This window comes from Pongo abelii, chromosome 22 (assembly GCF_028885655.2).
Source record: "Pongo abelii isolate AG06213 chromosome 22, NHGRI_mPonAbe1-v2.0_pri, whole genome shotgun sequence".
NCBI lineage: Eukaryota > Metazoa > Chordata > Mammalia > Primates > Hominidae > Pongo > Pongo abelii.
In genome coordinates this window covers 53,467,552-53,495,218 of record NC_072007.2, presented here as the reverse complement: position 1 = coordinate 53,495,218, position 27,667 = coordinate 53,467,552, and the positions used below count along the sequence as shown (strand labels likewise).

Sequence of the window (27,667 nt, the reverse complement as noted above, 5' to 3'; positions counted from 1 at the left end):
GGCAGCACATATCTCTCCCGCCATCTCCACATGGCCTTTTTCTCTCCGCGTGTCTGTGTCCATGTCTCTCTTCTTATAAAGGCTGGACAGAATTTTTTTTTTTTTTTTGAGACAGTCTCGCTCAGTCGCACAGGCTGGAGGACAGTGGCACGATCTCGGCCTCCAATGCCACCTTCCAGAGCCTTCATGATGTAACTCCATCCCTGTCCCCTCCCCACGTCGCCGGCTTTATTGTTCTTCGTGTCAGTTCCTGCCAGTGGACATTTAATTCTAATTCACTTCTCACTCCCTCCCCCACTGTGAGCCCCACGTGGCAGAGACCACGGCGGAGCCGCGCGGGCCGGAGGAGGCTGCGGAGCGTCGCTCTGACCTGAGCCGGGGACGCTGCGGAGGCGCAGCACGTTCCTCTGCCCAGAGCTGATGGGCACCGTCCGTGTCCTTCGCTGCAGGTCCCGGGGGAGACTCGGGGGCCTGGGATCCCCCATTTAGCCATAGGGCGGGGGGATCAGGTTCAGCCTCTGAAAGTCCAGAGCACGATGTTTGGGAAACGGCCCCGCCCGCGGCCTCCGGGACCTGGCGAAGGAGCCCCGCGGGGCGCCCCTGCTACCACCCTGCGCGGCGTCGGCCCCGTCCCCGCGAGCGCCCGGCAGCCCCTGGCCGTGGGCCGCACCGGAGCCGCGCAAGGCGACTGTTCTGCGCCTCGGCTCGGGGTTCGGACCCGGCTCTGGGCGCGGTCACGCGGGGCGCTGCGCACGGCGTCCGGCGGCCACAGAGCGCGGCCATCGAGTCCCGCCCCGACGCGGCGCCCCCGTCCCGGGCCCGCGACACACGCCCTCGGGGTCGGTCCTCGAGGACACGCAGCGCCCCCCACCCACCAGGACGCACGTTTCAAGCTCATCAGTAAAGGTTCCTTAAATTCCCGAAGGGCAAGAAGTTAACCAAGTAAAACAGCATCGGAACACCAGGTAGAGGACACCACCGGGGTCCGCGGGTGGGGGTGGGTGGAACCCGGGGCGGGCGGGGGCAGGCGAAGAGGAAGGCGGGAGAGGGGGCGGCGACCCGGGTCTGCGGTTGAATCAACAGGGCGTGGAAATGGGGCGGGCGGACTGGGGTGGGGGCATGCCAGGGTCCCGGGGAGGGCGGGGGTCCGGCAGGCCCGCGGGTCCCAGGCTGCGGCGGGGTGGGGAAGGGGTGGGGGGGAGGGGAAGGGGTGGGGGGAAGGGGCCCGGGCTGGGTGGGGGGGAGGAGGGGCTGGGCGGGGCGGGTGCTCTGCCACGAGACATTGGCGGGCGCCGGCCTCCGCCCCCGCCTCTCCGCCAATCACCGCCCGCCTGCTCCCCTCGCCGTGGGTCCCCGCGAGGCCGCCACCCCAGGGTCGCCGTCTCCGCCTCGCCGCAGTCGGGGCAGCCGCTCGCCCCTCTTTTCCATGTATCAGTCCAGGTGAGATCCGGCCCCACCGAGACTCGCTCCCCTCTCTGGACAGAGGATCTCAGTTGGGTCCCGGTTTCCCTCTCCGCGTCTCCGCCCAGAGTTGCATCATCTGCACTGAAAGGCGACGAGACAGGGTCTCCCAAGACCCCCGCCCCACCGGCGCCCACGCCTGCGGTCTTGACCGCCCAGAAGATGGGGGCTGACCGTGCACGTGGCCCCGGGCTCCCACCCCAGCCCCCGTGCCGGCGGAGTGGACCCCACTGGCGGCGAGTCCCGGAGCGTGGAGCGGGGACATGGGGTGGGAATCCAGGGGAGATGCACGTTTCGGTGCCCAGCATTGAGTTTTCGCTGCATTGTGGATGGGAAATGGCTGTTTGCAAATCGCCCTTTTCGGCGGACCGTGTGGGGTGGCGGTAAACGCTGTCGTTGCGCGGGCGGCACGCGGGGTGGGTGCCCGCTGGGGGAGGGACGCGGGGCTCTGCCCAGGTTGCGTTCGGGGGATGGAGGCTTTCCTGGGACCTCACTTCCCTGAGCCCCAGGCGAGACGGCAGCTGAGCTGGAGGATGCAAGCGGGAGGCGGAGGGGGTGGTGGGAGAGCGGAGCGCGAAACTCTCGGCTTCCCGAGGATCTTCTGGGCTTACTTGTCCCCAGCTTTGTCCCAAAGTGTCGCTTCCGGAGGCGGAGTGGCCGGCGGTTTCCGGGTCTCAGTAGGGTCTGGATCTCCCACCGGGAAACCTAGAGGAGTTTCCCGTTCTCCGTGCGCGTGGCCCTCCCCAGGCCCCTCCGGGAGTGCTGGCGCGCGCATGCAGGGGTGCCCCGGGAACGTCGTGACCCCAAGGGGGTCTTGTGGTTTAAGGACCGAACGGAGCCGGCCGGGCGATGCCAGCTGAACCCGCCTTCCCGGGACGCACGTGCATCCGGCCGCCCGGCGCTGTCCTCTTGGGGAGCCCGCGGGTTCGGGTCTGGGTCGCCTGGCGAGCTTTCCGCCGAGCGCCTCTGAGTTCTACAGAGCCCCGACGGCTTGCGATCTGCGTTCCCGGCGGTCCCTTACCTTGCAGGAGAGGGCTCCAGGGCGAGGCGAGGGGCTAAAAGCAAGGCGCTGGGCCGCCTGCGTCTGCCGGGGCCTCGGGTCCACGGCTTTCTGGAAGATTCGGCGGCGGAGCGTGCGCGCCCCAGGCCAGACAGGGCCTGTGCCAGACGGAGAGTCCCTTCCCGCAGGTGACTCCCGCGACCCGCGGAGGAAGGTGCTGCTCCGCTCACGGCGGCGGCTTCTTACAAGGTTGGGATAGAAAGAAAAGCGTGGGACACGAACCTCTGAAAGCGGGTGCATTTTTCTGGGGAAGAGAAGATCCAACGCCTTCGGATTTTCAGACGAGTCCGTGGTCCCAAGACCTTGAAAGCACCACCCTCCAGGGTCGTTTGAAGCCGCTTTGGCCACCGGCCTGGTGAATTGCAAATGTGGAGGGGAGGCTGGGAAGTCCAGGAGGCCAAGCTGAGGCCTGCGTAGGGCCTGTGCGCAGAGACCACCTGAGCAGCATACTCCTAGGGCTTCCAAAGGCAGCCGGCTTCCGCAACTTTTTCTTTAATAGGCTTTTTAAAAAATAGCAGTTTTAGGCCTGGCGGGGTGGCTCACTCCTATAATCCCAGTACTTTGAGAGGCCAGGCAGGCGAATCACCTGAGGTCAGGAGTTCGAGACCAGCCTGGCCAACATGGTGAAACTTCGTTTCTACTAAAAATACAAAAATTAGCCGGGTGTGGTGGCCGGCGTCTGTAATCCCAGCTACTCAGGAGGCTGAGACAGGAGAACTGCTTGAACCCGGGAGGTGGAGGTTACAGTGAGCTGAGATCACACCACTGCTCTCCAGCCTGGGCAACAAGAGTGAGACTCTGTCTCGAAAATTTAAAAAAGAGCAGTTTTAGATTTACAGAAAAATTGAGAAAATAGAGTTCCCCCAGTTTCCCCTGTTATTAAGATCTTAAACTGATGTCGTATATTTGTTACTTTATTTATTTTATTTTATTTTTATTTTTTGAGACGGGGTCTCGCTCTGTTGCCAGGCTGGAGTGCAGTGGCGATCTCGGCTCACTGACCTCCGCCTCCCGGGTTCAAGCGATTCTCCTGCCTCAGCTTCCCGAGTAGTTGGGACTACAGGTGCGCGCCACCATGCTTGGCTAATTTTTGTAGTTTTAGTAGAAACGGGGTTTCACCATGTTGGCCAGGATGGTCTCGATCTCTTGACCTCATGATCCGCCTGCCTCGGCCTCCCAAAGTGCTGGGACTACAGGCGTGAGCCACCGCGCGGGACCTATTTGTTACAATTAATGAGCCAATTCTACGATCACATAACCATTGTTGACATCAACCAAAGTCCGTGCTTGAGTCAGATTTGCAGAGTTTTCTCCTCACTCCCCTTTTCTATTCCAGGATCCCATGACAGATTCCGTTGTCGCTGTCTCCTTACAGAGTTTGAACAGTGCTGAACTGTCAGCACCATCTGTCTGGTGAGTGACGGCTGTGGACTTAGTCTTCCTGTTGAATGTGGAGAATCAAAGGAGGGTGAAGCGGGGCTGAGTCCAGTCCTGGGCCCTCTGAAGAAGGCGAGGTGGGAGGTGGTCATGGGTTCCTTGTCCCCACAGAGGAAGGGCAGCAGATGGGACCTCGCCTGGCTTTCTTTTTTCTTTCTTCCTTTTTTTTTTTTTTTTTTTGTCTCATCTATTTCAAGGTGCTTGTGTGTTTTTTTAATCCTGGGTAAAATATACATAACACTTATCACTGTAACCATTATTAAGTGTGATGCAACCACCGTCACTATCTCCACCCAGAACATTTTCATCATCCCCAACACAACCTCTGCACCCATTAAACAATCACCCTCCCTTCCCCACTCACCTCAGCCCCTGGTAGCCTCTGTTCTACTTTCTATCTCTATGAATTTGCCAGACATAGAGGGGCATTCGAGAGTCCCAGGTGCCTCGCCGTGGAAGTGGAATCACACAGTATTTGTCCTTTTGTGTCTGGCTTATTTCACTTGGCATAACGTCGTGAGGTTCATCCGTGTTGTAGCGTGTGCCAGAATTCGTTTCCCTTATGGCTGAGTAATATTCTAGCGTGTGTATGAGCCTACTGTGTGCGTCCATCCGTCTGCGGATACGTGGGCTGCCTCCACCTTTTGACTTGTGAATAGTGCAGCAGTGAGCACGGGTGTGCAAGCATCTGTTTTGTTGTTGTTGTTGTTGTTTTATTTTTTAAATAGAGACGGGACTGGAGCCCAGGCTGGTCTTGACCTCCTGGACTCAAGTGGTCCTCCTGCCTCAGCCTCCCGAAGTGCTGGGATGAGAGGCGTGAGCCACCGCACTCGGCCCAAGCAACTGTCTGCTTCCATTTTTTTTGGCATATGCCTATAAGAGAGAAATGGCCAAGTGGCTGCCCACAGGGCTGGTGCCTGTGTTTTTGTGCAGTTCTTCCTCGGCTTCTCTAAGGGAGCAGAGCACCCCTCCCAGAGGGGGCCAGGTCAGCAGGGTTCGCTGGAACCCCACAGCATCCGAGCCTGAACCGACGCCTCTCTCCTTGCTTTGCCAGGTCCCAGCATGCCTTCTGAGACCCCCCAGGCGGAAGTGGGGCCCGCAGGCTGCCCCCACCGCTCAGGGCCACACTCAGCGAAGGGGAGCCTGGAGAAGGGGCCCCCAGAGGATAAGGAAGCCAAGGAGCCCCTGTGGATCCGGCCCGATGCTCCGAGCAGGTGCACCTGGCAGCTGGGCCGGCCTGCCTCCGAGTCCCCGCATCACCACACTGCCCCGTAAGTCCTGCTTTTGATCACAAGAGGGCTGATCCATAACCTGGAGGGCAGGAGTTTGTTACCTGGACACCACACAGCCAGGAGGACATGAGGTGTAACCCCCTGTAGTCACTCTGGATTGAGGAGCTGGGGGTGGGGGCACGCTGTGTAGGTGAGGCTCTGAGAGGCCAAGGCCTCCTTATGCTGCAGCCCAGCGCCTAGGCCAGTGCCTGGCAAGACAGTGGATGCTCAGCAAGTAGTTCCGGAATAAATAAATAAATGTGCCCAGGTCACATGCCTTGCCCGGTCTGTGGCTGCACATGTGCATTCACTGGAGGTGAGTGACCAGGATCCTGCCTGCACTCTTTTATTTATTTTATTTGTTTGAGACACAAGCTGGAGTGCAGTGGTGCAATCATGGCTTACTGCAGCCTCAATCTCCCCCGATTAAGGGATCCTCCCACCTCAGCCTCCCAAGTAGCTGGGACTATGGGTGCCCACCATCACACCCAGCTAATTTTTGTATTTTTAGGAGACGGGGTTTCACCCAGGCTGGTCTTGAACTCCTAGGTTCAAGTGATCTGCCCGCCTTGGCCTCCCACAAGTGTTGGGATTACAGGTGTGAGCCACCATCCGGCCCAGCCTGCACTTTTCCTTTAACTCTAGGTCATGAAGATTTCCCGTAGGCATTACATATTTTTCCACGAGGGCTGTTTTTCTGGTGGCACAGACTGTTCGGTGAAGAAGCCATCATTTTGTAAGCCCTCTACGGGGTAGATGTTTGCAGTTACCTCATTTTACATAACTGCAATAGAAGATTCTACACATTCATTTAGCCAATGAGTCTTTCCTTAGCGCCTTGTGCATTTCATGCCCTGCTCAAGGTGCAGAAGATCTATCAGTGGAAAAGACAAATCAACAAAAATCCCTACCCCAGCATGAAACTGAAATCAAGCTCACTAAGCCTTAGGATTATCTTTATTTCCTTAGTGTAACCTCCTTGGAGGAGAACAAATAGATCAAAGACTGTGCTTCTTAGATGTTTGATTCCTTCTTTTTTTTTGAGACAGAGTCTCGCTGTCGCCCAGGCTGGAGTACAGTGGCGTGATCTCAGCTCATTGCAACTTCTGCCTCCTAGGAAGTGATTCTCCTACCTCAACCTCCCTAGTAGCTGGGATTACAGGCATGTGTCAGCACGCCCAGCGGATTTTTGTATTTTTAGTAGAGATGGGGTTTCACCATGTTGTCCAGGCTGGTCTTGAACTCCTGACCTCAGGTGATCCACTCACCTCAGCCTCCCAAAGTGCTGGGATTATGATTCCTATTTTGTGTACACCACTACCAGCATTTATGGTTGTTGATTTACAGTTCAGAATGGGTGGGGGTGGCTGGGTGTACTCTCAGTGCAGCAATAGAAAGAAGTGACAGTGGACAAACCCAGAAGGTCTGAGTGTTGAACATACTCAGTGCTGGGAGCTCAGGAGGCCAAGCAGATGGCTGGGCAGCCAGGAGGATGGGCTCTTGCTGCCAAGACAAACCTGAGAGAGCAGTGGGTGAGAGGCCCGGTGACGTCGGGAGTGGCTGCTGGGGGGTGGAGTGGGCAGGGAAGACAGGCCGGATTCCTGAGGGCTCCGTGAGCTCCTAACTCTAGGGCATGAGGTGGAGACGATGCCCTCCAGGTTGTAAATGGCGTTGCACCTGCACCTCACATACTGGCCTCATTCATCCTCCGAAGACACCCCCATCCTGAGATGCAGAGCCAATGCTGCTTGTCTCCAGTCAGAGGGCCCCTGAGAATAGTGGCGTTGCGGGGAGGTGCTGCAGAGGTGGGTCAGGAGTTGGAGGTTCATTCTAGGACAGTGTGGCGCGTCCTCCCAGGAGCCTCTTGGGCTGTGGAAGTGGGAGTCCTTGAGATAAGGGGCTCCAGGGCTATCCCTGCAAATCAGATCCTTTATCTTGCTAAGTGCTCTGGGCCTGGCCCTGACCACCTCTGCAAACTTCTCAGGTATCTTCACAGCCACCGAGGCCCAGTGCTGAGTCAGCACACCTGTTGCAGGGAGGCGGGCCTCTTCCCGCCTGGCTGGCCGGATGCCCGAACTGAGTTTATGAACTAATCCCCGGCGCTGTCACCCGGGGGCTTGGCTTTCCACCTGGCCCTGGCTCTCTACACCTGCCAAGCCTGGTTCCCTTCCGCTGAGAACTGCTTCCGAGGGAGCCTTCCTGGCCCCTGTACAGTTTGGGTACCTGGCAGGACTGCCTTCTGCTCCCTGGGAAGGGCGCAGTTGGACTCCAGCTGCTCTTGTTGGCGCCTGTTTTGGCCTTCAGGGCAGCTCTCCCTGCAAATGTGGCACTCCCTCCATGGCACAGGACCTCTGGGAGCTGGGTTCACCCCAGGTCTAAGTGTCGCCTCCTGGCGGGCAGGACCCAAGGACCCTGGCTGTTTAGCAGGTGCCTGTGCTGAAGAGGGGGCTCAGGGTTAGCCACGGGGTGTCATCGGAGCTGCAAGGGCCAGGGAGGGGTTGCGGGTCTGGAGACCGCTGTAAGCCATGCGTGTTCCCAGATGAGCACGTGGTGAGCTTGCTGCAGATAGATAGGGGGCATCATTGGCATCTCCCTGGGGGAGGATGGCAGGGGCATGAAGGCCATTTAGGAAACCACCTGGACCAGGGTTTGAGAGTTTGCACAGCCAGATGCTGCAGGGCAGAGCATCACGAGCCTGGCCGACAGCGCCTCTGCCAGGGCTCTGTGTCTGCCACATGCCTGACATTTTCTGTGCAGGGCTAGACATCCCGCCTGCACTTTGCAGCCATTGTCCCTGGTCTAAGGAGTCTCTGCCCTGAGGTCAGCACTTCACTTTTTTGCTTCCTATGGTCACATGCTGAGAGATGAAAGGAAATGTCATTCTCCAGTAAAGCCTTTCTGAAAAGGTGGACCTAAACCTTTGTTTTGGAGTCAGTATTTGCTTATTTTAACTTCTTTATTTGGAAATAATTTACTACTCACAATAAGTAGCAAAAATAATAGATCCTTTTTACCCTTCTCCCAGCTTCCCACTAACAACATGTGCCACGACTGTATGTTCATTTTCAAACCTGGGAAGCTGGCATTGGTGCAAATAAACCACAGGCATGATTTGCTTTTTATAGATTTGTATGTCTAAGCATGTGTGTGTATGTGTGTTTCAGGCGTGTGTGTGGGGTGTGTGTTAGGTGTATCTGTGTACAGATTTGTGTAACCACCACCCAGATAAAGCCAGTTCTTTTTTTTTTTGCCAATTCTTCAAGTGTTGATTTGTGTAAGACAACGTCTACCAGGGTTGGTACTATTTTGTTTTGTTTTGTTTTTTCCTGAATAATTGTGGACTCCTCTGTTTCAGGGCAAAATCTCCAAAAATCTTGCCAGATATTCTGAAGAAAATCGGGGACACCCCTATGGTCAGAATCAACAAGATTGGGAAGAAGTTCGGCCTGAAGTGTGAGCTCCGTGAGTGCCCTGGCTTTGGAGAGGGGCTTCCTCCATCTACACTGGGCTCCGTGAGCTCTGTGGGCCTGGGAGGTCCTGGGATGGGTCCCTTAGGCAAGGCCCTGGGATCAGAAAACACGCTGGTTAATGAGTGGCCAAGAACATATCAGCTTAAGTTTGGGAAAAACACACAACAGGGCATTGTGTCAGAGGGTGACCGAAGTGGCTCCCCAGCAGATGGATCAGGGAATGAACAGGTGACCTTTGAACTGAGGCCGGAGTGGCAGCAGCGAGGGTGTGAAGGTCTGGGTGAGGGTCAAAGGCAGAAGCCAGCAGGTGGGGAGGGTTAGCGTCATGCCTCCTAAGGAGCAGTGGACGGGTCCTAGCACGTGCTATGAGCCACCCGCTGTCCAGGGAGCAGTTACCTCTGTCTTGCCAGCTTCGTGGGGACAGACAGTTCAGCTCATCATTTATGAGACAGAAAACGGGAATCTGGAGGGTCTGTGGCTGGCCTTGTCCTGGGTGTACAGGGGGTCACCTGAGGTGTGGTCTGAGGCCTCCGGGGAAGGGCATTTCTTTGCAGGACGCAGTTTCCAGGCTCAAGAGGGTGGAGGGAATTCCTAAGGGTCGCTCTTCACCAAGAGCGCAGGGCCCTGGTAGACCTCAGCATCGTCACGGAGAAAGCTGTGGGCGCAGAGGCGTTGGGGACAAGGCGGGGACGGAATTTCGTATTTCAGATGACCAAGGCCATGTGAATTCGGAGGGCGGCAGGAAGGGTGCCGCGGAGAACCCCGCGACAGGGCCAGATGGAGGGGTGCAGTTCGAGTGGGAAGGAGAGGGAACCAGTAACATGGCTTGGGACTTTTTCATCCCGAGGTGCTATAATGTCACGGCCGGGGCACATGTGAGAGCTGGGGCAGGCGCTGGGGGAAGGAAGTCAGGGGTCGGTGCATTGGGAACCGATCGCCGATTCACAGCAGGGGCCTCATGGGAGCCTGGCCCTCCTCTGCCCCCGTCTAGGGAAGGAAATCTCGGAGCTGCATCAGAGCAGCCCCCTTCACAGAGACCCCCAAGGCAGCAGGGCCGGCTCTGTGCTCATTTGTCAGACAATAGGGACCCTTAACTCGTACGCAGCAAGTGTGGCTGGCTCACTGTGCTCCGTATGGGATGATGTCTAAACTTGGCAGTTGCCCTTGAAGTAGGTTTTGGAATGCCCGTTTTACAGACAGACACACCGAGGGTCAGGTTGGTCACGTGGCTAGCCCGAGGCCACCAGCTCTGATTTCTGCTTCGGAGCTGGCCCCCAGGCGCTAGTGAGAATGATCTCACTGAGGGCTTCACAGTATGGGACCCAGAGGGGTCCCGGAACGCAGGCCTGTGGAGGGCCAGACCCGGGGAGTCCTCCCCACCACACACAGTGCCTCGTCCTAGTTCTAGGGGCAACACCTGTCTGGTGGTGGCTTTCAGAAATTTTGAGGTGCTGCAGGCTGGTCCCCGGTCCCTCAAATCACATTTCATGCAGCCCAGTCTCTCTCTCATAAAAACTAAATATTTTTAAGAGCTGGAGAGGGAGAGCGGACCTGCAGTAAGGAAGGACGCACAAGTGAAGGCCTTGGTCTTGTGCGGGGACCACGCAGGGAGCCCTTCCCCGGGCAGGTGACGCCCCACAGGGGAAGGGGGACGATGGGAGGCTGTAGGGAGAGTATGCGAGCCCCCATCCGATGGGGAAGCCAGCGCCGTGGCTTCAGGACATCAAGCTGCTTTGGCAGGGGCCGCCGGGTATGGCTGGGCATAGGGGTGTAGGGGACCCAAATCCAGGCGCCTGCCCGCCACAATCCCAGCTCGTGGGTGGGGGGACGGGGTTTTCTGCAGCGCCCCCCAGTGAGGGCTGCTTATGCCTCTCGGGTTCCCACAGAGTTGCTCTGCGCCCTGCAGGACCGGTAGGATGGGCTGCAGCGGGAGAAGCTCTGATAGGCTAGTGCCCAGGTGCAGGTGTAGGGGAGGTGAGTGGAGAGGTGGCAATTTTTCAGAACCCACAGACCCCCAAGCCCGTCCCCCATCCTGGGGTGTATCAGGTAATGGGGGGGTGAGCAGGAATCAATGGGGGGTGGTCAGGGGGTCCCCTCTGTGATTCATCTCTGCCTCTCAGTGGCCAAGTGTGAGTTCTTCAACGCGGGCGGGAGCGTGAAGGACCGCATCAGCCTGCGGATGATTGAGGATGCTGAGCGCGACGGGACGCTGAAGCCCGGGGACACGATTATCGAGCCGACATCCGGGAACACCGGTGGGTGTCGGGCCCAGCCGGGGTGGCCGGGGCTGGCTGTCCCCTACCCATGCCGAGCCTGCCAGGACCCAGGGGGGATGGCTGAGCTGCAGCTGCATGTGCTGGCCCGCCTGGCCGCCTGCTCCCTGGCATCTTGCACCCGCTGCCGGCCTGTGTCCCAACCTAGCTTCGTTTGACCAGCATTCGGGGCCAGTGCCGATGCTGTCGGGGCAATGGCACCTGGCAGTGCCTGGCACACAAGACGAGCACCCGGAGTCTGCTGTTCCTGTGCCTGTGTACCCGGCCGGGCCCAGAGGAACCAGATCTCCTGTCCTGCACCACTGCCTCCCCCTCCTTGACGTGTACCTTTTATTTCCGCCTCTGGCAGTCTTTCTCCCTCTGCACTTGAAGGCAGAAGCAGCTATGTTGGGCAGTTTTGGAATCCCACAGAACCCTCTTCCCTGGGCCCTAGGGGAACCGGCATCGGGGTGTGCCCCTGTGTCCCAGGCAGGGGCGGGCAGGGCTTGGGGTCACTGGGTCCCTCTCACCCTCTGTGTTCCCTCAGGGATTGGGCTGGCCCTGGCTGCGGCTGTGAGGGGCTATCGCTGCATCATCGTGATGCCAGAGAAGATGAGCTCCGAGAAGGTGGGTGGCTGTGGCCAGGGGCGGGGTCATAGGGCAGGGGATGAGGGTGCCTGGGCCAGGCGGAAGGTGCAGGCCACCGCTTTCCCTCCTGCAGGTGGACGTGCTGAGGGCACTGGGGGCTGAGATTGTGAGGACGCCCACCAATGCCAGGTTCGACTCCCCGGAGTCACACGTGGGGGTGGCCTGGCGGCTGAAGAACGAAATCCCCAATTCTCACATCCTAGACCAGGTGAGGCGCCTGGGGCCTGGAGACAGGCGTTCCCTAGGAGGGTCTCGGTCAGGGATGTGGGGGTGACTGAGGTGTCGGGGGCCAGCTCACGGGTTCTGTTCTCTTTCTATGCAGTACCGCAACGCCAGCAACCCCCTGGCTCACTATGACACCACCGCTGATGAGATCCTGCAGCAGTGTGAGGGTGCGTCCCTCTGTCCATCTTGATTGCATTTATCCCTGGCTGCCTGGGAGTGTACAAATCTCTTGCCCTCTCCTTGGTGAACTCCTATTCACCCTTCAGAACCCAGCTCAAATGTTCCCTCTGTGAAATGCTTTCTAGAGCATTTCTCTAGAACAGTTTCCTCCCTCCCTTGTGCCCTCTTGGCCTCTGCCTGTGGCTTACCTGTCACAGCAAACACAGGGCAGGGCTATATTTGTTTACCCAGCAATCTCTGCGTGTCTGCAGGGGCTCCTCCTGCAGAGAATGCAGAGAGCGAGTCTGTTCAGGGCCCAGGCTGGTGCTGGGCTCACAGCTTGGACTTCATTTGGGATCATGCCCTGACTCGGCATCAGATTCATCTGCAGAACAGGGCTGGTGACATCTGCGATGAGCTCACTCTCTGTTACAAGCATGAGGCCGGCTCCTTGGGCCCTTTTCCAGGGACTCGGTGCGAAGGCCTGTGGGGGTTGGTACTGAGGTTTTCCCAAGAGATCCCTTTAGAGACAAGTTGCCAGGAGGTTGGCACCCTGGCTTCCTATTGGGAATCCGGTGTTGGCATGGGCTGGAGTACACCCTCAGTCCGTGCCCAGGAGCCGGGCTGTAAGGTCCAGGCATTTGCTTGTTTGGGCTTTATGTGTGAGAACTCTCTTATTTGGCAAAAACAGTCCTGTCTCAGCATGGGTGCCCAAGCTGCTCCGCCTGGCTGAGTCTTTCCCTGCTGTGACTTATCCGCCAGATGCCCGCGCTGGCGGCCAGCAGTGTAAGCGCCCAGCGAGTTTGCGCTGAAGCCTAAAAGACTGATTCCATTTCCTGTGTAAATTCAGTTAACTCACTCACACCACGCAAACATCCAACAGCCCACGGAGGTGGTTAATTCACAGCCTCCCTCTGCCCGCCCTCAGCGCCTGCACCCCCCGGACAGGGTCCTGTCTCTGCATCCAGCCAAATGGCGGTTTTAGGGGCCGAGTGTCATTGAGCAAAGACTGGGCTGGGGTGCTCCAGGCTGCCTGTTTCTGAGGCTTTCACGGACCAAGGGCAGCAACGAGGGCTGCTCCAACTGGAGAAGAAGTTTTTCTTTTGAACTTTTTGGTCACCCGCCGTGGTTTGGGCTAAGTGTGTTTTCAATGATTATTACTATGAGTGGTGGGCTGGCCAGGCGGGGACCCAAGAATGTTATCCATCCACCAGGGAAGCTGGACATGCTGGTGGCTTCAGTAGGCACAGGCGGCACCATCACGGGCATTGCCAGGAAGCTGAAGGAGAAGTGTCCTGGATGCAGGGTGAGTGGTGTGGCCGGGCCAGGGAGGGGCAATGCAGAGTGGCCCTGGCTTCTGAGCTGAATCTCATTCCTCACAATCTGCTCAGCATGCTGTCTCCCGCAGTATTTCCGCGCTGCCTGGGAGGTGTTTGGGAAGACAGTGCTTGACAGATAAGGGACCAGCAGCTCGTGACCCAAAGGAGCTGGGGCGGGGTGCTCGCTCACCAGCCAGTGTCTTGGAGAGGCTTCCTGCGCTGAGTGGGGGGTCGGAGTTCCATCTGGGGGCCTCTGAGGATCAGCCAGGAGCTCTAAGTCCTCTGGTCCTGAGTCTGCCCCTCAACTGGGGTTTGCGGGAGTTGGGGGAGGGTTCCTGGACTCGGGGTTAAGAGCAGGTCTGAGGAGGGGGGGCGCCTAGAAAGGTCCTGCTGATGAGACAAGAGCGTTCTCTCCCTGTTGCTTGCCCTTGAAAAAGTCGTCACTGCCCAGCAATGCCCTTTGTCCCCAAAGGCTCTGCTGCTCTGCTGCAGGGTGGTCTGTCTGGGCTGTCCTGGGGGCCCCGCTCCGAGAAGCACCCCGGGGAGGTCAGTTCCTCCCAGGCACCTGCCTTCACTTCTGAGCGCCCTGCACTGTACATTTAGTCCAGATGAGGTCATTATCACTTTAATAGTTGGAGCCTGGGTTCTTGGGTTTCTCATCCTGCCTCTGAGGCTGGGAACAGGCCACCACCCACGGGCAGATCGTTAGCAGGCACTTGTTAACGGCGGTATTGGCCACTCCAATCATAGAATAGCGAGGCATGTCCAGGCAGGGCTTTTGCTGGCCTTGAGCCCTGAAGCTGCGCGCTCTGCAGATCATTGGGGTGGATCCCGAAGGGTCCATCCTCGCGGAGCCAGAGGAGCTGAACCAGACAGAGCAGACAACCTATGAGGTGGAAGGGATCGGCTACGACTTCATCCCCACGGTGCTGGACAGGACGGTAAGTCGAGTCCAGAGCCCGGCCCCAGTGCCGGTGCAGCCTGTAACTCACCCTCACACTGGGGAGCCTGGCTGACCCTGGGCCCCAGCCGGCTTCTCCACTGAAGGGAACAGAAGGGCAATCCCCGCACGCGTGGTGAGAAGCTGGTCTCGAAGATCGAGACAAAGTAGACTGGGGGACGATGTCCGCACATGTGGCCTGACCTCACCAAGGGAGGTAGCCCGGGTGGCACAGGCAGGGAGCAGGGAGCAGGGAAAACGTGGGAAAATTAAGGCCCCAGAAAACTCTGTTAAGAGCCAAAAAGGTGACTTTGGCCTGAGGGAGAGCAGAGACCGAAGGGCAGATGTGGGTCACACGGATGCTCAGTTGCAGGCAGTTTTGCTGTCTGCAAAACGTGTTGGAACTGGAAAGTCTGCAGACGTGCCGATCCCGGGGGAGAGGCTGGGGCGTGACCTCTGGGGTCCTGCCGCCTAGACATGGGGTCCACCACGAGGCTGTTCACCCCCTTGGTCACGTGGGAGTGGCTCCCATGCTGACGGGCTGTGGTGGGGTCCTGCTCAGGTGGTGGACAAGTGGTTCAAGAGCAACGACGAGGAGGCGTTCACCTTTGCCCGCATGCTGATCGCGCAAGAGGGGCTGCTGTGTGGTGAGTGGGTGGTGAGCACGGGGGTACGGGGAAGGCAGAGATGGCTGGGGGCACCGGGGATGGCTGGAGGCGCACCCTCTGTCAGCCACAGACCTGCACGTGTAAGACAGCAGTTCTGAGGAGTGTCACTGCGGCGGCCACGAGCCTCAGGTGTTGTCTGCCTGCCTGGGTCCTCACCTGCCCAGTGTGGTCACCTGCTCGGGTGAGAGCAGGAGGCCATGGGGCGGGGCTTTGAGCTGCCTTCCAGAATGTGTTTCTCGAACAAGGCTGAAGCTCTCATGGCACTTATTGTTTCTAAGCAAGTCCACCAGGGCCCCTGGGGCGGTGGCTCTGCATTGACGGGGCCCATGGCCAGGACTGGGTGCTGCGAGCACCCTGGAGCAGCTGGGGAGGGGAACTGGAGCCTGAGGCTGTCCAGGATCAACCCCACTCACCCTCCCCCCACCCCGTGCCCCTCTGCTCACCTGCTTGGGAGTGGACAGACCAGGTGGCCGCTGGCAATGCCACTGACTAGCCAGCCACACAGGCCCTGCAGGGACCACAGTTGATCGAGACCTCTGGGGACTCGGAGAGCACACACCAGCTTCTAAAACCCAGGCAGGGACATATGAGGTTTCAAAACATGTGCATTCCGTGTGTCATGTCACTTTGGGGGTGGTGACAGGGAAAGTGGAAGGAAACCAGCCCTCAGCATGGCCAAGTCCCCCGATAGCTGAGCCCCAAACTAGAGATTGGAAGAAAGTCTTGATTGAAAAACCATTTCTGGCCAGGCGCGGTGGCTCACGCCTGTAATCCCAGCACTTTGGGAGGTCGAGGCGGGTGGATCACCTGAGGTCAGAAGTTCAAGACCAGCCTGGCCAACATGGCGAAACCCCGTCTCTACTAAAAATACAAAAAAAAAAAAGTAGCCGGGTGTGGTGTTGCATGCCTGTAATCCCAGCTACTCGGGAAGCTGAGACAGGAGAATTGCTTGAACCTGGGAGGTGGAGGTTGCAGTGAGCCGAGATCATGCCATTGCACTCCAGCCTGGGTGATAAAAGCGAAAACTCAATCTCAAAAAAAAAAAAAAAAAAGCAAAGAAAAGCATTTTCCAGATGAATCTGTCATGAAAGGTGACTTGGTGCCCATAATCGTTGGGCCCTTCCTATCTCAGTCTCCCTGTTCCCCGTGTTGGTGGAGAAACAAGCCCCTGCCTTTGGGTCTGGAAAGCAGGTCCATGGGCCCCGTTACAGGGGAGGGTGCCTCTCTTCCTGTGCGGGTCCTGGTGCAGACTTAGACCTTCCCGACTGCTGTGTGCACCCTCAAACTAAGCCCAGAGAAGACGCCTCTGACTCTGACTTCAGGGCTCCTAGGAACAGCTGGTGTCACTGTGAGCCTTAGTCTCTTGTTTATAAAGCAGAGCCCAGTGTGCAGTCAGGCAGCCTGCAGGCGTGGTGCTGGGGGCTCCGTCCTCGTAGCATCGCTGGCTCTCGGCTCAGGGCCGGGAGATTTGCCAGGGGCCGCAGCCCCACCGCAGGCATTTCCCTGGCACCAGTGCCCACCCCAGCTCATTATGAAGCCCTGAGTGGACACGAAAACTCCATGGTGCACAAGGAAGAAGCTGATGCTCACGGAGAAGTGGGGTCCTCCCAGCCCCTCTCCCCGAGGCAACCCCTCTTGACGGATCCTTCAGAGCATGTCTGACGTGCTCCCATGCGTGCACGTGCACAATTCATGCACACGCGTGCATCCACGCACGCTCACCCTGGCGCGTCCGACTCGTGGCCCTCTCTGCAGGTGGCAGTGCCGGCAGCACGGTGGCGGTGGCTGTGAAGGCCGCGCAGGAGCTGCAGGAGGGCCAGCGCTGCGTGGTCATTCTGCCTGACTCAGTGCGGAACTACATGTAAGACACGGCTTCCCTCCCAGGTCCCTGCTCCTCTCCGTCCTGCCACCCTTCTGGATGCCTCGCACGCCTCATCTGAGAGCCGGCAGCCAGAGCTGGGAGGGGAGGAGGCCAGCCGGGCCCTGCGAGCACCGCCTCCATTCTCCTGCCCGCGTGCCCTCACGCTGTGGGGCTTCCCAGCCTCTTAATGCTGTGAAAATCAATGCACACTGGCAGTGACAGCCCTGACGGGAGGGGCATGAAAGACGGTGTCTCCCTCTCTGTTCCTCCTGTCCCTCCCTCTCTGGTGTCTGCCCCCCTCACTGCTCTGGGGTCCATGAGCTCCAAGGGGTAGCCCTGGCCACATGGACTGACGTCCTCTTGGGCTGGGCCCTGTGCCACCTCCTATCCACCCTGACTTCCTCTGCTGCTTCCGCCAAACTCCAGATTGGAACCGAGTGCTGCCCGGGTGGCAAGAGCCCTGCTGCCCAGGTGGCCCCCTAGGACTTGCTATGACTGTTTTGCCCAGAGGCCCCTCGGTTAGTAATGCCACAGACCTCGCTGGTCACTGGGCAGCCAGGCTGAGACTGGCGCTGCTCTGCACCTGGTCTCCGGAGGCGGTACCAGGGCGGGTGTCTAGAGACCCCCACACCCTGCCCCCTGCACCTGCAGGGTTTCCTCCATGGCCTGCAAGCTGCAGGGGCTACACAGCTCCCGAGAGCTCAGCTGCCCTTGGAGGGCCAGGCCTGGCTGGTGGGTGCCCCCAGTTGGGTTCCCCAGTGTGGGGTGATTCACATCTGGTGCCCAAGGTCAAGTTGTCCTGTGCAGGGCTCCTGCCCACCCCCGTCAGTGCAAGAACACCATCTCCCCACATACTTGGCCAGCCTGCCATGTGTACCTGTGCGTGTATGTGAGTGTGCGAGGGGCAAAGAGCGAGCATGAGAGGACATGTTTATCTGAGTGCCTGAGTGATGGCTGTGTGCATGCTCACACACGCTTGTTGGCCATGGGGGGTGGAAGTCCAGCCCCCAGGCTTCCCCCTGGGGCCTCCAGCCAGCACTTGGGGGTCTCTGCTGCACCAGTGAGGTCCAGGAGAGGGGCTGGGCAGGCAGTGCGTGCCCCTCAGCAGGGGCGGAGGCCTGGTGGGGCCCTGCGGGGCCTCGGTGACTCCCCCATCCCGCAGGACCAAGTTCCTGAGCGACAGGTGGATGCTGCAGAAGGGCTTTCTGAAGGAGGAGGACCTCACGGAGAAGAAGCCCTGGTAAGACCGCTCGGCCAGAGACCCGCTGCCTGTGCTGGCCCTGCCCAGTGTGACAGGCAGGAGAGCGGTCCCCGTGGCCTCCTGCTGAGGTGCTGCTGGCGGGTGTGTGAGAGCGTTTGTCCTTATCCTGATCCCCCCGACCTGCCCTCTTCCCTCAGGTGGTGGCACCTCCGAGTTCAGGAGCTGAGCCTGTCAGCCCCACTGACCGTGCTCCCGACCGTCACCTGTGAGCACACCATCGAGATCCTCCGGGAGAAGGGCTTCGACCAGGCGCCCGTGGTGGACGAGGCGGGGTCAGTCTCAGCCCCTGCCCAGAGCTCAGTCCTGGGCTCTGCCTGTCCAGCTGCACCCCATCAGTGTCACTGGACAGGGCAGCCATGCAGACCCCACAGCTGGGCTCATAGGCCTGCCTGGGCTGCCCCATGCAGACGTTCAGGGCGTTGGAGGCCCCTTGCTGGTCCCTGAGAAGCCTGGGGCAAGGGTGCCATGCTCATTCCAGTCCCTCAGACCTCAGCCCACCCACCCTTTGTGTTCAGGCTGTCCTGGGCCCACCTGGGGGTCAGGAGAGAGATGCCCCGAGGACATGTCTGACAGCAGAAAGCCTTGGCACACATGCCCAATGACCACTGAGAGCCCCACGTTGCGGAAACCTGACGGCTGGTCACCCTCGACCCTGGCTGAACGGGTCCAAGGACTCTTGGTTTCTTTCTCCCCGTCAGGGCCCAGCCTGGTTCCTGCCGTGTGTAGGCTCGCGGCAGAGGACTTCCATGTGTGGCCAGAGAGTGCTCCTCCCCGGGGCAGCTGAGGGTGTGCCCCACCGTCCTGGGAGGGGTGAGGTATGAGCGCTGACCCCTGCCTGCCCCCGTCCCACAGGGTAATCCTGGGAATGGTGACGCTTGGGAACATGCTGTCGTCCCTGCTTGCCGGGAAGGTGCAGCCGTCAGACCAAGTTGGTAAAGTCATCTACAAGCAGTTCAAACAGGTACCCAGTCACCTACAGGCAGCTCAAACAGGTGCGCAGTCACCTACAGGCAGCTCAAACAGGTGCTCAGTCACCTACAGGCAGCTCAAACAGGTGCGCAGTCACCCACAGGCAGTTCAAACAGGTGCGCAGTCACCTACACCTACACGCAGTTCAAACAGGTACGCAGGCACTTTGGGACCCCAGAGGGTGTCCGAGTCCCCCCGGCCTCGAAGGCAGGACATGGCGCTTCCCGTGTGGGGGTGCTGGTTCCTCGACCCTCAACACCACTTAGGCCGAAGCTGGCTGCACCCCTCAAACTATGAAGCTGAGAAGCACCCACTTTACAAGTGCAGCAGCCGGAGAGGAGGCTTTCATCAGTGCGGGCTCATCCACACCAGCCGTGTTTTGGGGACTTGAGGTCATTCGCGCTCAGAGGCCATCCCCGGCACCATGCGGCGTCTGCCGGGGTCCTTCTCATGCCCAGCCTCATTTGCCTGTGCACGCACTTGGTTATCCAACAAGAGCTAGAACATTCCAGGAGAAGCCCACGGTGGCTCCTTGCCGGGCTGGTCAGACTCCATGGTTGTCCTGAGACACCCACCCTCTGCTGCCCTGAGGGTGGCCCAGGAAAGTTTGTGTGACCTTCCACACGGATCCCCTGGGACATGCAGGTGTGGCTCTTGACACTGGAAAGGCTGAGGGTTCTGCCCAAACCTAGGAGCTAATTTGACTTCTTTCCCATATCACACACACACCCGAGACGTCACCCGAATCCATGCATTTCTCATGTTTGGCTGCCACTGCCTCCCGGGTAGGCCTTGCAGGACCCACCATTGCGCCTCCTCTCACTCCACAGAAAACTCGTGGGGCCGTGTCCCCCCTGCCACTGACCGCACTTCCCTTGCAGATCCGCCTCACGGACACGCTGGGCAGGCTCTCGCACATCCTGGAGATGGACCACTTCGCCCTGGTGGTGCACGAGCAGATCCAGTGTGAGTGGGGCCCTGCTCTGTGCATGGGGTTCTCACTGGGGTCAGGCCACCAAGCCTGGCCTCTGCCATGGGCAGCAGCTGGGCCCCCATCCCCTGCGGGGTGTTAGGGGAGTGGGTGGTGCCGACCTTCAGTGACACCCAGTCTTTATGCCCGGGCCTCCCACACGCCCCGGGCTGGTGGGCTGCACCTGTGATTCCTTCAGGGACCCCTCATCAGGCCACACTCGGTAAGGCCCTTGGTCCAGCATGCAGGGGCTCAGCAGTCCAGGCCCCTTGCCTCCGGGGAGGCCAGCAGTCTTGGGGATTCTCAGGGACAAGCCCAGAAACATCTAGAAGGGTTTCAAGTCCTGACCCTGGCCATGTCCCACAGCTCTGGAGAGGCAGCCTTTGCCCCAACAGCCTCCTGGCCTTCGGAGGGCTGCTCTGAATGGAAGCCCCATGTGGGTCTCAGAGGAGCCACTGATGGGCTGTCCTCAGAGCCCCGCTCCCAGCGAGCTCACGAGGTTTTGCAACTCTTGAGCACATCCCTGGGCGTCCCCACCACATCCCCACAGGCCAGGACAGTCGCTCGCAGGTTTTGGGTCATAGATGGCAGCCCTGGGCCTGGGGCCCACAGGGAAGAGTTGGGAGGGGCCCTGGAGCCCGGAGCCTGCCCACCTGCCAGGCCTGTGTGCCGTGGGTGAGCGCTCCGCGGCTGAGGCTGGTCCGTGACGGCCCCGAGTCTAACCCCATCTCCTGTCCTTGGCTCTGCAGCGCAGGACCAGGCCTGGGCAGGCGTGGTGGGGGGGCCTGCAGGTAGGTATCACCCACCCCTCAGAATGGCTCTCAGGCTCAGAGTCACAGCCTCCCCACGGCAAATGGAGGCCGTTCAGGGTCCTGGACCCACCCCCGAGCTTGGGTAGGAGGGTTCCCCCTCTTAATCTCATATTTACTTGTGTTTGAACATCTCAGAAAAAAAAAAAAAAAAGGTGCAAATTCCAATGTCAGGGTCCCCAAATCAAGTCTTCCTGGAGCATGTCCATGCTTGTCACCACTTTCTGTGGCTGCTTTCGAGCACTTCGGGGCTGCATGCTCATAACAGAGACGGCACGGCCCCCAAGACCTAAAATACCACCAACTGGCCCTTGTCGGAAAGTCCCCTGGCCAGCCCTGGTTCACTGCCTCAGGGCCGGGCTGCCAGGGCCGCAGAAGCCTGTAGCACTCAGGGCTCCCAGGGCTCCCTTCTCCAACAGTTGCTGTGCCTCGGTTTCCCTGAAACGCAAGGAGCTGATCTCATCTGGGTTCCCTATGTTTTCCTGGGGCTCTAAGTGGGCCACCCCAAGGGACCTCTGCCAACAAAGAGAGGAGTGACAGCCGTGGCGGAGGGGGGACGGGCTCCGAGGGCTCTGCCTCAATGTTCCTCACCCCCACCCTGCTCACCCCTCTGTGTGTCATGACAGCTGGTGTAGGGTCCCGTGGAGACACAGGACCAAGAGGATATGTGGGGAGTGGGGAGAGAGGGGGAACGAGATCTGTGTTAAGGAACTGGATCATGAGATCACGGAGGCTGACAAACCCTGAGATCTGCAGGGTGAGGCGGCAGGCAGGAGATTGGAGAGCCAGCAGTTCAAGCCCCAAGGCAGGAAATTCCACCTTTGGTTCTATGCAGGCCTTCAACTGCTTGGGTGAGGCCCTCCACAGTAGCACACGTTATCTGCCTCTTGACTCTTGTGCTAATCCAGAATCCCCTCACACACGCCCAGAACGATGTGTGACCAACGCCTGGGCTCCCACGGCCCCGTTAATCTGTATTAAAATTAACCATCACAACAGCCCTGTCTGGGTATGTGGCATGGGAGCCTGGGCCAGCATTAACACCGAGTCTACGCTTGCCAGGAGAAAGCAGTAGGGGTGAAGACCGAATCAGGCCAGAGATGGAAGCTGTGTGCTGCCCGTGGTGGCGAGGGGTTTTTGTCTGTTTTTAGAGACAGGCTCTTGCTCTGTTGCCGACTGGAGTGCAGTGGTGCCATCATAGCTCGCTGCAGCCTCGACCTCCTGTGCTCAACTCATCCTTCTGCCTCAGTCTCCCAAGTATGTGGAACCACAAGCGTGTGCCACCATGCTCGACTAATTTATTTTTTAAAATATTCTGTAGAGACGGGGTCTCAATATGTTGCCCAGGCTGGTCCCAGACTTCCAGGCTTAAATGATCCTCCCACCTTGTCCTCCCACAGTGCTGGGATCACAGGTGTGAGCCAGTGAGCCACTGTGCCCTGTAAGCGGGTTTGAATTTCATGCCCACACCGGCTCTGAAGTCATGAGCGCCTCAGCTCAGCCGGTGGGCCAGGGAAAGGTGCGTCCTGACCTGCGGTGGGTGGAGCCTGGCCTGGAGCCCGTGGGGCTCATGCGGTGGGTGGAGCCTGGCCTGGGGCCCGTGGGGCTCGTGCGGTGGGTGGAGCCTGGCGTGGGGCTCGTGCGGTGGGTGGAGCCTGGCCTGGAGCCCGTGGGGCTCGTGCGGTGGGTGGAGCCTGGCCTGGGGCCCGTGGGGCTCGTGCGGTGGGTGGAGCCTGGCCTGGAGCCCGTGGGGCTCGTGCGGTGGGTGGAGCCTGGCCTGGGGCCCGTGGGGCTCGTGCGGTGGGTGGAGCCTGGCCTGGGGCCCGTGGGGCTCGTGCGGTGGGTGGAGCCTGGTCTGGGGCCCGTGGGGCTCGTGCGGTGGGTGGAGCCTGGTCTGGGGCCCGTGGGGCTCATGTGGTGGGTGGAGCCTGGCCTTGGGGCTCATGGGGCTCATATCAGAAGAACACTGGCTTGGCGAGGCACAGTGGCTCACGCCTGTAATCCCAGCACTTTGGGAGCCGAGGCAAGCGAATCACTTGAGGTCAGGAGTTCGACGCCAGCCTGGCCAACGTGGCAAAACCCCATCTCTACTAAAAATACAAAAATTAGCTGGGTGTGGTGATGTGCACCTGAAGTCCCAGCTACTCGGGAGTCTGAGGCACGAGAATCACTTGAACCCAGGAGGTGGAGGTTGCAGTGAGCCAAGACTGCACCACTGCACTCCAGCCTGGGGGACAGAGTGAGGCCCTGTCTCAGAAAAAAAAAAAAAAAAGGAACACAGCCTTGGCCGCTGGGCCCTCATGGTGCCCCAGGCCCTCAGGAGCCTCCTGCCCCGCGGCAGCCCGCCCAGCCTCCCACGGCGCCTGCAAACCCGCTGCCTCGTTCTCCCCTCAGACCACAGCACCGGGAAGTCCAGTCAGCGGCAGATGGTGTTCGGGGTGGTCACCGCCATTGATTTGCTGAACTTCGTGGCCGCCCAGGAGCGGGACCGGAAGTGAAGTCCGGAGCGCTGAGCGGTGCGGAGCGGGCCCGCCACCCTCGCCCACTTCTCCTTCGCTTTCCTGAGCCCTAAACACACACGTGATTGGTAACTGCCTGGCCTGGCACCCGTTATCCCTGCAGACGGCGCGGAGCATCCGTCTCCCCTCATTAACCCACGGCTTCCTAAATGGCCCTGTTTACGGCCTATGAGATGAAATATGTGATCTTCTCTAATGTAACTTCCTCTTAGGATGTTTCACCAAGGAAATATTGAGAGAGAAGTCGGCCAGGTAGGATGAACACAGGCAATGACTGGGCAGAGTGGATCAAAGGCAAAAGAGAGAAGAGCCCAGGAAGGGGGCGGGGAGAAGCCTGGGTGGCTCAGCATCCTCCACGGGCAGCGCCGTCTGCTCGGGGCTGAGCTGGCGGGAGCAGTTTGAGTGTTTGGGTTTTTTAATTGAGATGAAATTCAAATAACCTGCAAACCAATCACTTTAAAGTGAACAATCAGCGGTATTTAGTACATCCAGAAAGTTGTGTAGGCATCGCCTCTGTCACATTCCGGAACATTCTGTCATCACCCTATGAAGCAATCATTTCCCCTCCCGTCTTCCTCCTTCCCCGACAACTGCTAATCGACTTTGTGTCTCTGTTGTCTAAAATAGGTTTTCCCTGTTCTGGACATTTCATATAAATGGAATCACACAATTGTGGCCTCGTGTCTAACTTATTTCACTTTGCATGGTATTTTCACGCATGTCAGAGCACGTGTACTTGGTTTCTTTTTGTGGCCGAATAACAAGCCACTGTGTGGATAGACCACATTTTGGTTCCTCATTTATCGGTGATGGACACCTGGTTGTTTCTGCTTTTCAGCCCTTGTGAGTAATCTGCTGTCACCTTCATGGTCGAGTATGTCTGGACACCTCTTTTCACTTTTCTTGGGTGTGTACCCAGGAGTGGCATTGCTGGTTAATGTGGTAACTCCATGTTTAATTTTTTTTTTTTTTTTTTTTTTTGAGATGGAGTCTTGCTCTGTTGCCAGGCTGGAGTACAATGGCACAATCTCGGCTCACTGCAACCTCCCCTCCTGGGTTCAAGCAATTCTCCTGCCTCAGCCTCCTGAGTAGCTGGGATTACAAGTGTGCGCCACTGTGCCTGGCTAATTTTTGTATTTTTGTAGAGACGGGGTTTCACCATGTTGGCCAGGCTGGTCTTGAACTCCTGACCTCAGGTGATCCGCCTGCCTCAGCCTCCCAAAGTGCTGGGATGACAGGCGTGAGCCACCGTGCCCGGCCTCCATGTTTATTTTTTCAGGAACCATCAAGCTGTGTTCCATAGTGGTCGCACCGATTTCCATTCTCACCAACAGTGCACGAGGGTTCCAGTTTCTCCAGGTCCTTATCAACACTTGTTATTTTCTTGTTTTAAATTATTATAGCCATGCTAGTGTGTATGAAGAGGTGTCTCATTATGGTTTTGATTTGCCTTTCTCTAATCATTAGTGATGTTGAGTGACCATCTTTTCATGTGCCTGTTGGTTATATTTTGGGAGAAGTCCATCTCCTGTTTTTAAATTGGGTTGTCTTTTTGTTGAGTTGTAGGAGCTCTTTATATGTTCAGGATACTAAGCCCTTATCATAAGACTTGCAAGTATTTTCTCCCATTCTGTAGATTATCTTTTTACTTTTTTTTTTTTTTTTCGAGATGGAGTCTTGCTCTGTTGCCCAGGGTGGAGTGCAATGGTGTGATCTTGGCTCACTGCAACCTTCACCTCCTGGGTTCAAGCTATTCTCCTGCCTCAGCTTCCCAAGTAGCTGGGATTACAAGTTCCCAACACCACGCCCAGCTAATTTTTTGTATTTCTTATTTTTTACTTTTTTGAGACAGAGTCTTGCTCTGTCACCCAGGCTGGAATGCAGTAGTGCGATCTCAGCTCACTGCAACCTCCGCCTCTCAGGTTCAAGCAGTTCTCCTGCCTCAGCCTCCCCAGGAGCTGGGATTACAGGCATGCACCACCATGCCTGGCTAATTTTTGTATTTTTAGCAGAGACGGGGTTTCACGATGTTGGTCAGGCTGGTCTCAAACTCCTGACCTTGTGATCCACCTGCCTCGGCCTCCCAAAGTGCTGGGATTACAGGTGTGAGCCACTGCGCCTGGTCTAATTTTTAATATTTTTAGTAGAGGCAGGGTTTCACCATGTTGGCCAGGCTGGTCTTGAATTCCTGACCTCAAGTGATCTGCCCACCTCGGACTCCCAAAGTGCTGGGATTACAGGCATAAGCCACTGGTCCCGGTCTGTTTACTTTCGCAATGTTCTTTGATGCACAGCAGTTTTTAGTTTTGATGGAGTCAAAATTATTTTTTTTCCTGTTGCTCATGCTTTGGGTGTCATATCCATTGGCAAATCCAAGGTTCATGGAAATGTACCCCTATGTCTTCTTCTAAGAGCTGTACAGATTTAGCTCATTGATCGATTTTGAGTCAATTTTTATAGATGGTTTAACGTGGGAGTTTGTGGATGTCTGTCTGTCTCAGCGTCTTTTGTTGAAGAGACGATGCTCCCCCGCCAATGGAATGGCCTGGCACCCTTGCTCACAGATGTATGGGCTCATTTCTAAACTCAGTGCTATTCCATTGATCTGTGTGTCTGGCCTTATGGTGGTACCACACTGTTTTGATTACTGTAGTTCTGTAGTAGGTTTTGAAATTGAAAGTATGGGTCCTACAGCTTTGTTCTTTTACAATACTGTTTTGGAAATTATGATGTGTCCTGATGTATTTGTCCTTATGTTTTTGTGTGTGGAATTCTTTGAGCTTATTGGATCCCAGCATGTGGCAAGTAAGAGTTCCAAAAAGAAAACAAGGAAGGATCTCAGTAATGAAATAATTTACAAAACTGCCCCAGAATTCAAAGACATGACTTTGCAGACCGAGAGGCCCACCCAGTGCCCAGCAAAATGGATGGCTAAAGATCTACACGGTGAACATCACTGTGAAATGTGAGGTCACTCAAGATATGAGAACTCTAAAACACTCCCAAAAAAGGATGAAAAGCCCAGCTCACACAGGGAGGCCTGGGATGAGAAAGGAATCAGCTTCAGCCTCCAGCACACAGGGAAACCAGGAGATGAAACCTGACCAAATCCGGAAGAGGAAGGAATGCAGGCTGGAAGCCCTGAGGCCAGCACCCTCTCACTTAGCACTGGAGGCAGGAGACACACTTCCATCATGCAGGGCAGCCTTTCTGCCCAGGAACACACGCCACCAAAAGGAGGGAGTAAAAACAGGAGAGGAAATGGTGTCACAGGAGGTCCCAGGGCCACCGTGAGTCCAGCAGCAGTAGGACAGAGGAGGCCTAGGCGAGAAGATTGCTTGAGGCCAGGAGTTAGAGACCAGCCTGGGCAACACAGGGAGACCCTGTCTCTATAAGAAAAAAGAAAGGAAAACAGCTCCTCAGGAGGCTGAGGCATTAGGATCTCTTGGGCCCAGGAGTTGGAGGCTGCAGTGAGTCATGATTGCACTACTGCATTCTAGCCTGGATGACTCAGGGAGACCCTGTCTCAAAAAAAAAAAAAAAAAAAAAAAAAGACAGGAGTGATGCTTCAAGGGAGATAAGGAAATCAGGAGGTCGCCAGAGTGCTGTGAGCCTATCAAGAGATCTGCATGCCTGGTGGAGAGTTGGGAGTTGCATCAGAACCTAGAAAACAAAGAGGCCAGGCACGGTGGTTCATGCCTGTAATCCCAGCACTCTGGGAAGCCGAAGCAGACACACTTTGAGAGGACTCGACTCAACACACATACTTGAGTCCATGAGTTCGGGACCTCATCTCTATTAAAATCAAAATAGCTGGGCATGGTGGTGGGTGCCTGTGGTCCCAGCTACTTGGGAGGCTGAGGCAGGAGGATTGATGGAACCAGGGAGATTGAGGCTGCGGTGAGCTGTGATTATACCACCACACTCCAGCCTGGGTGACAGAGCAAGACCTTGTCTCAAAAAAAAGGGGAAAATGCTGGGCGTGGTGGCTCATGCCTGTAATCCCAGCACTTTGGGAGGCTGAGGCGGGTGGATCACGAGGTCAAGGGATCGAGACCATCTTGGCCAACATAGTGAAACCTTGTCTCTACTAAAAATTCAAAAAAATAGCCGGGCGTGGTAGCGGGCACCTGTAGTCCCAGCTACTCAGGAGGCTGAGGCAGGAGAATGGCGTGAACCCGGGAGGCGGAGCTTGCAGTGAGCCGACATCATGCCACTGCACTCCAGCCTGGGCAACAGAGCGAGACTCTGTCTCAAAAAAAAAAAAGGGGGGGGAAAAATATTGGAGCTCTGTAAGAAATGTAATTACATAACATGATTAGGCTAGGAATAATAATTGCTTCATCATAATCGTGTAAACACTGGATA

The 27,667-nt window shown here is 57.5% G+C and overlaps 1 protein-coding gene across 15 annotated transcripts; it reads left to right on the top strand.

Moving 5' to 3' along the window:
* The first annotated feature begins 308 nt into the window (after nucleotides 1-308).
* CBS (cystathionine beta-synthase) lies at nucleotides 309-23,969 on the top strand. Of its 15 annotated transcripts, none has more exons than XM_054542592.2 (19): nucleotides 1,352-1,440; nucleotides 2,490-2,649; nucleotides 3,858-3,934; nucleotides 5,013-5,229; nucleotides 8,585-8,691; nucleotides 10,820-10,954; nucleotides 11,499-11,578; nucleotides 11,673-11,807; nucleotides 11,922-11,991; nucleotides 13,198-13,289; nucleotides 14,118-14,243; nucleotides 14,805-14,889; nucleotides 16,666-16,771; nucleotides 17,934-18,011; nucleotides 18,170-18,304; nucleotides 18,885-18,993; nucleotides 19,883-19,967; nucleotides 20,721-20,762; nucleotides 23,175-23,969. In XM_054542592.2, exons 4-19 carry the CDS (start codon nucleotides 5,021-5,023, stop codon nucleotides 23,276-23,278), a joined length of 1,698 nt encoding a protein of 565 aa, XP_054398567.2. In that variant the 5' UTR covers nucleotides 1,352-1,440; nucleotides 2,490-2,649; nucleotides 3,858-3,934; nucleotides 5,013-5,020; the 3' UTR covers nucleotides 23,279-23,969. The 15 variants fall into 15 exon arrangements, with proteins under 15 accessions (XP_063576889.1, XP_063576893.1, XP_063576894.1 ...); XM_054542591.2 differs by having other exon boundaries at nucleotides 2,490-2,710; XM_063720821.1 differs by lacking the exons at nucleotides 2,490-2,649; nucleotides 20,721-20,762 and adding exons at nucleotides 2,650-2,876; nucleotides 3,468-3,584 and having other exon boundaries at nucleotides 1,355-1,440.
* The last annotated feature ends 3,698 nt before the right edge of the window (nucleotides 23,970-27,667 follow it).

What these genes read in the sequence shown, in the direction of transcription:
- CBS (XM_063720819.1), top strand. Translation starts at nt 5,021, where the DNA reads ATGCCTTCTGAGACCCCCCAGGCGGAAGTGGGGCCCGCAGGCTGCCCC. An exon ending in GCCGACATCCGGGAACACCG is followed by an intron (nt 10,955 to 11,498) that starts GTGGGTGTCGGG and finishes GTGTTCCCTCAG; the next exon opens with GGATTGGGCTGGCCCTGGCT. An exon ending in GCAAGAGGGGCTGCTGTGTG is followed by an intron (nt 14,890 to 16,665) that starts GTGAGTGGGTGG and finishes CCCTCTCTGCAG; the next exon opens with GTGGCAGTGCCGGCAGCACG.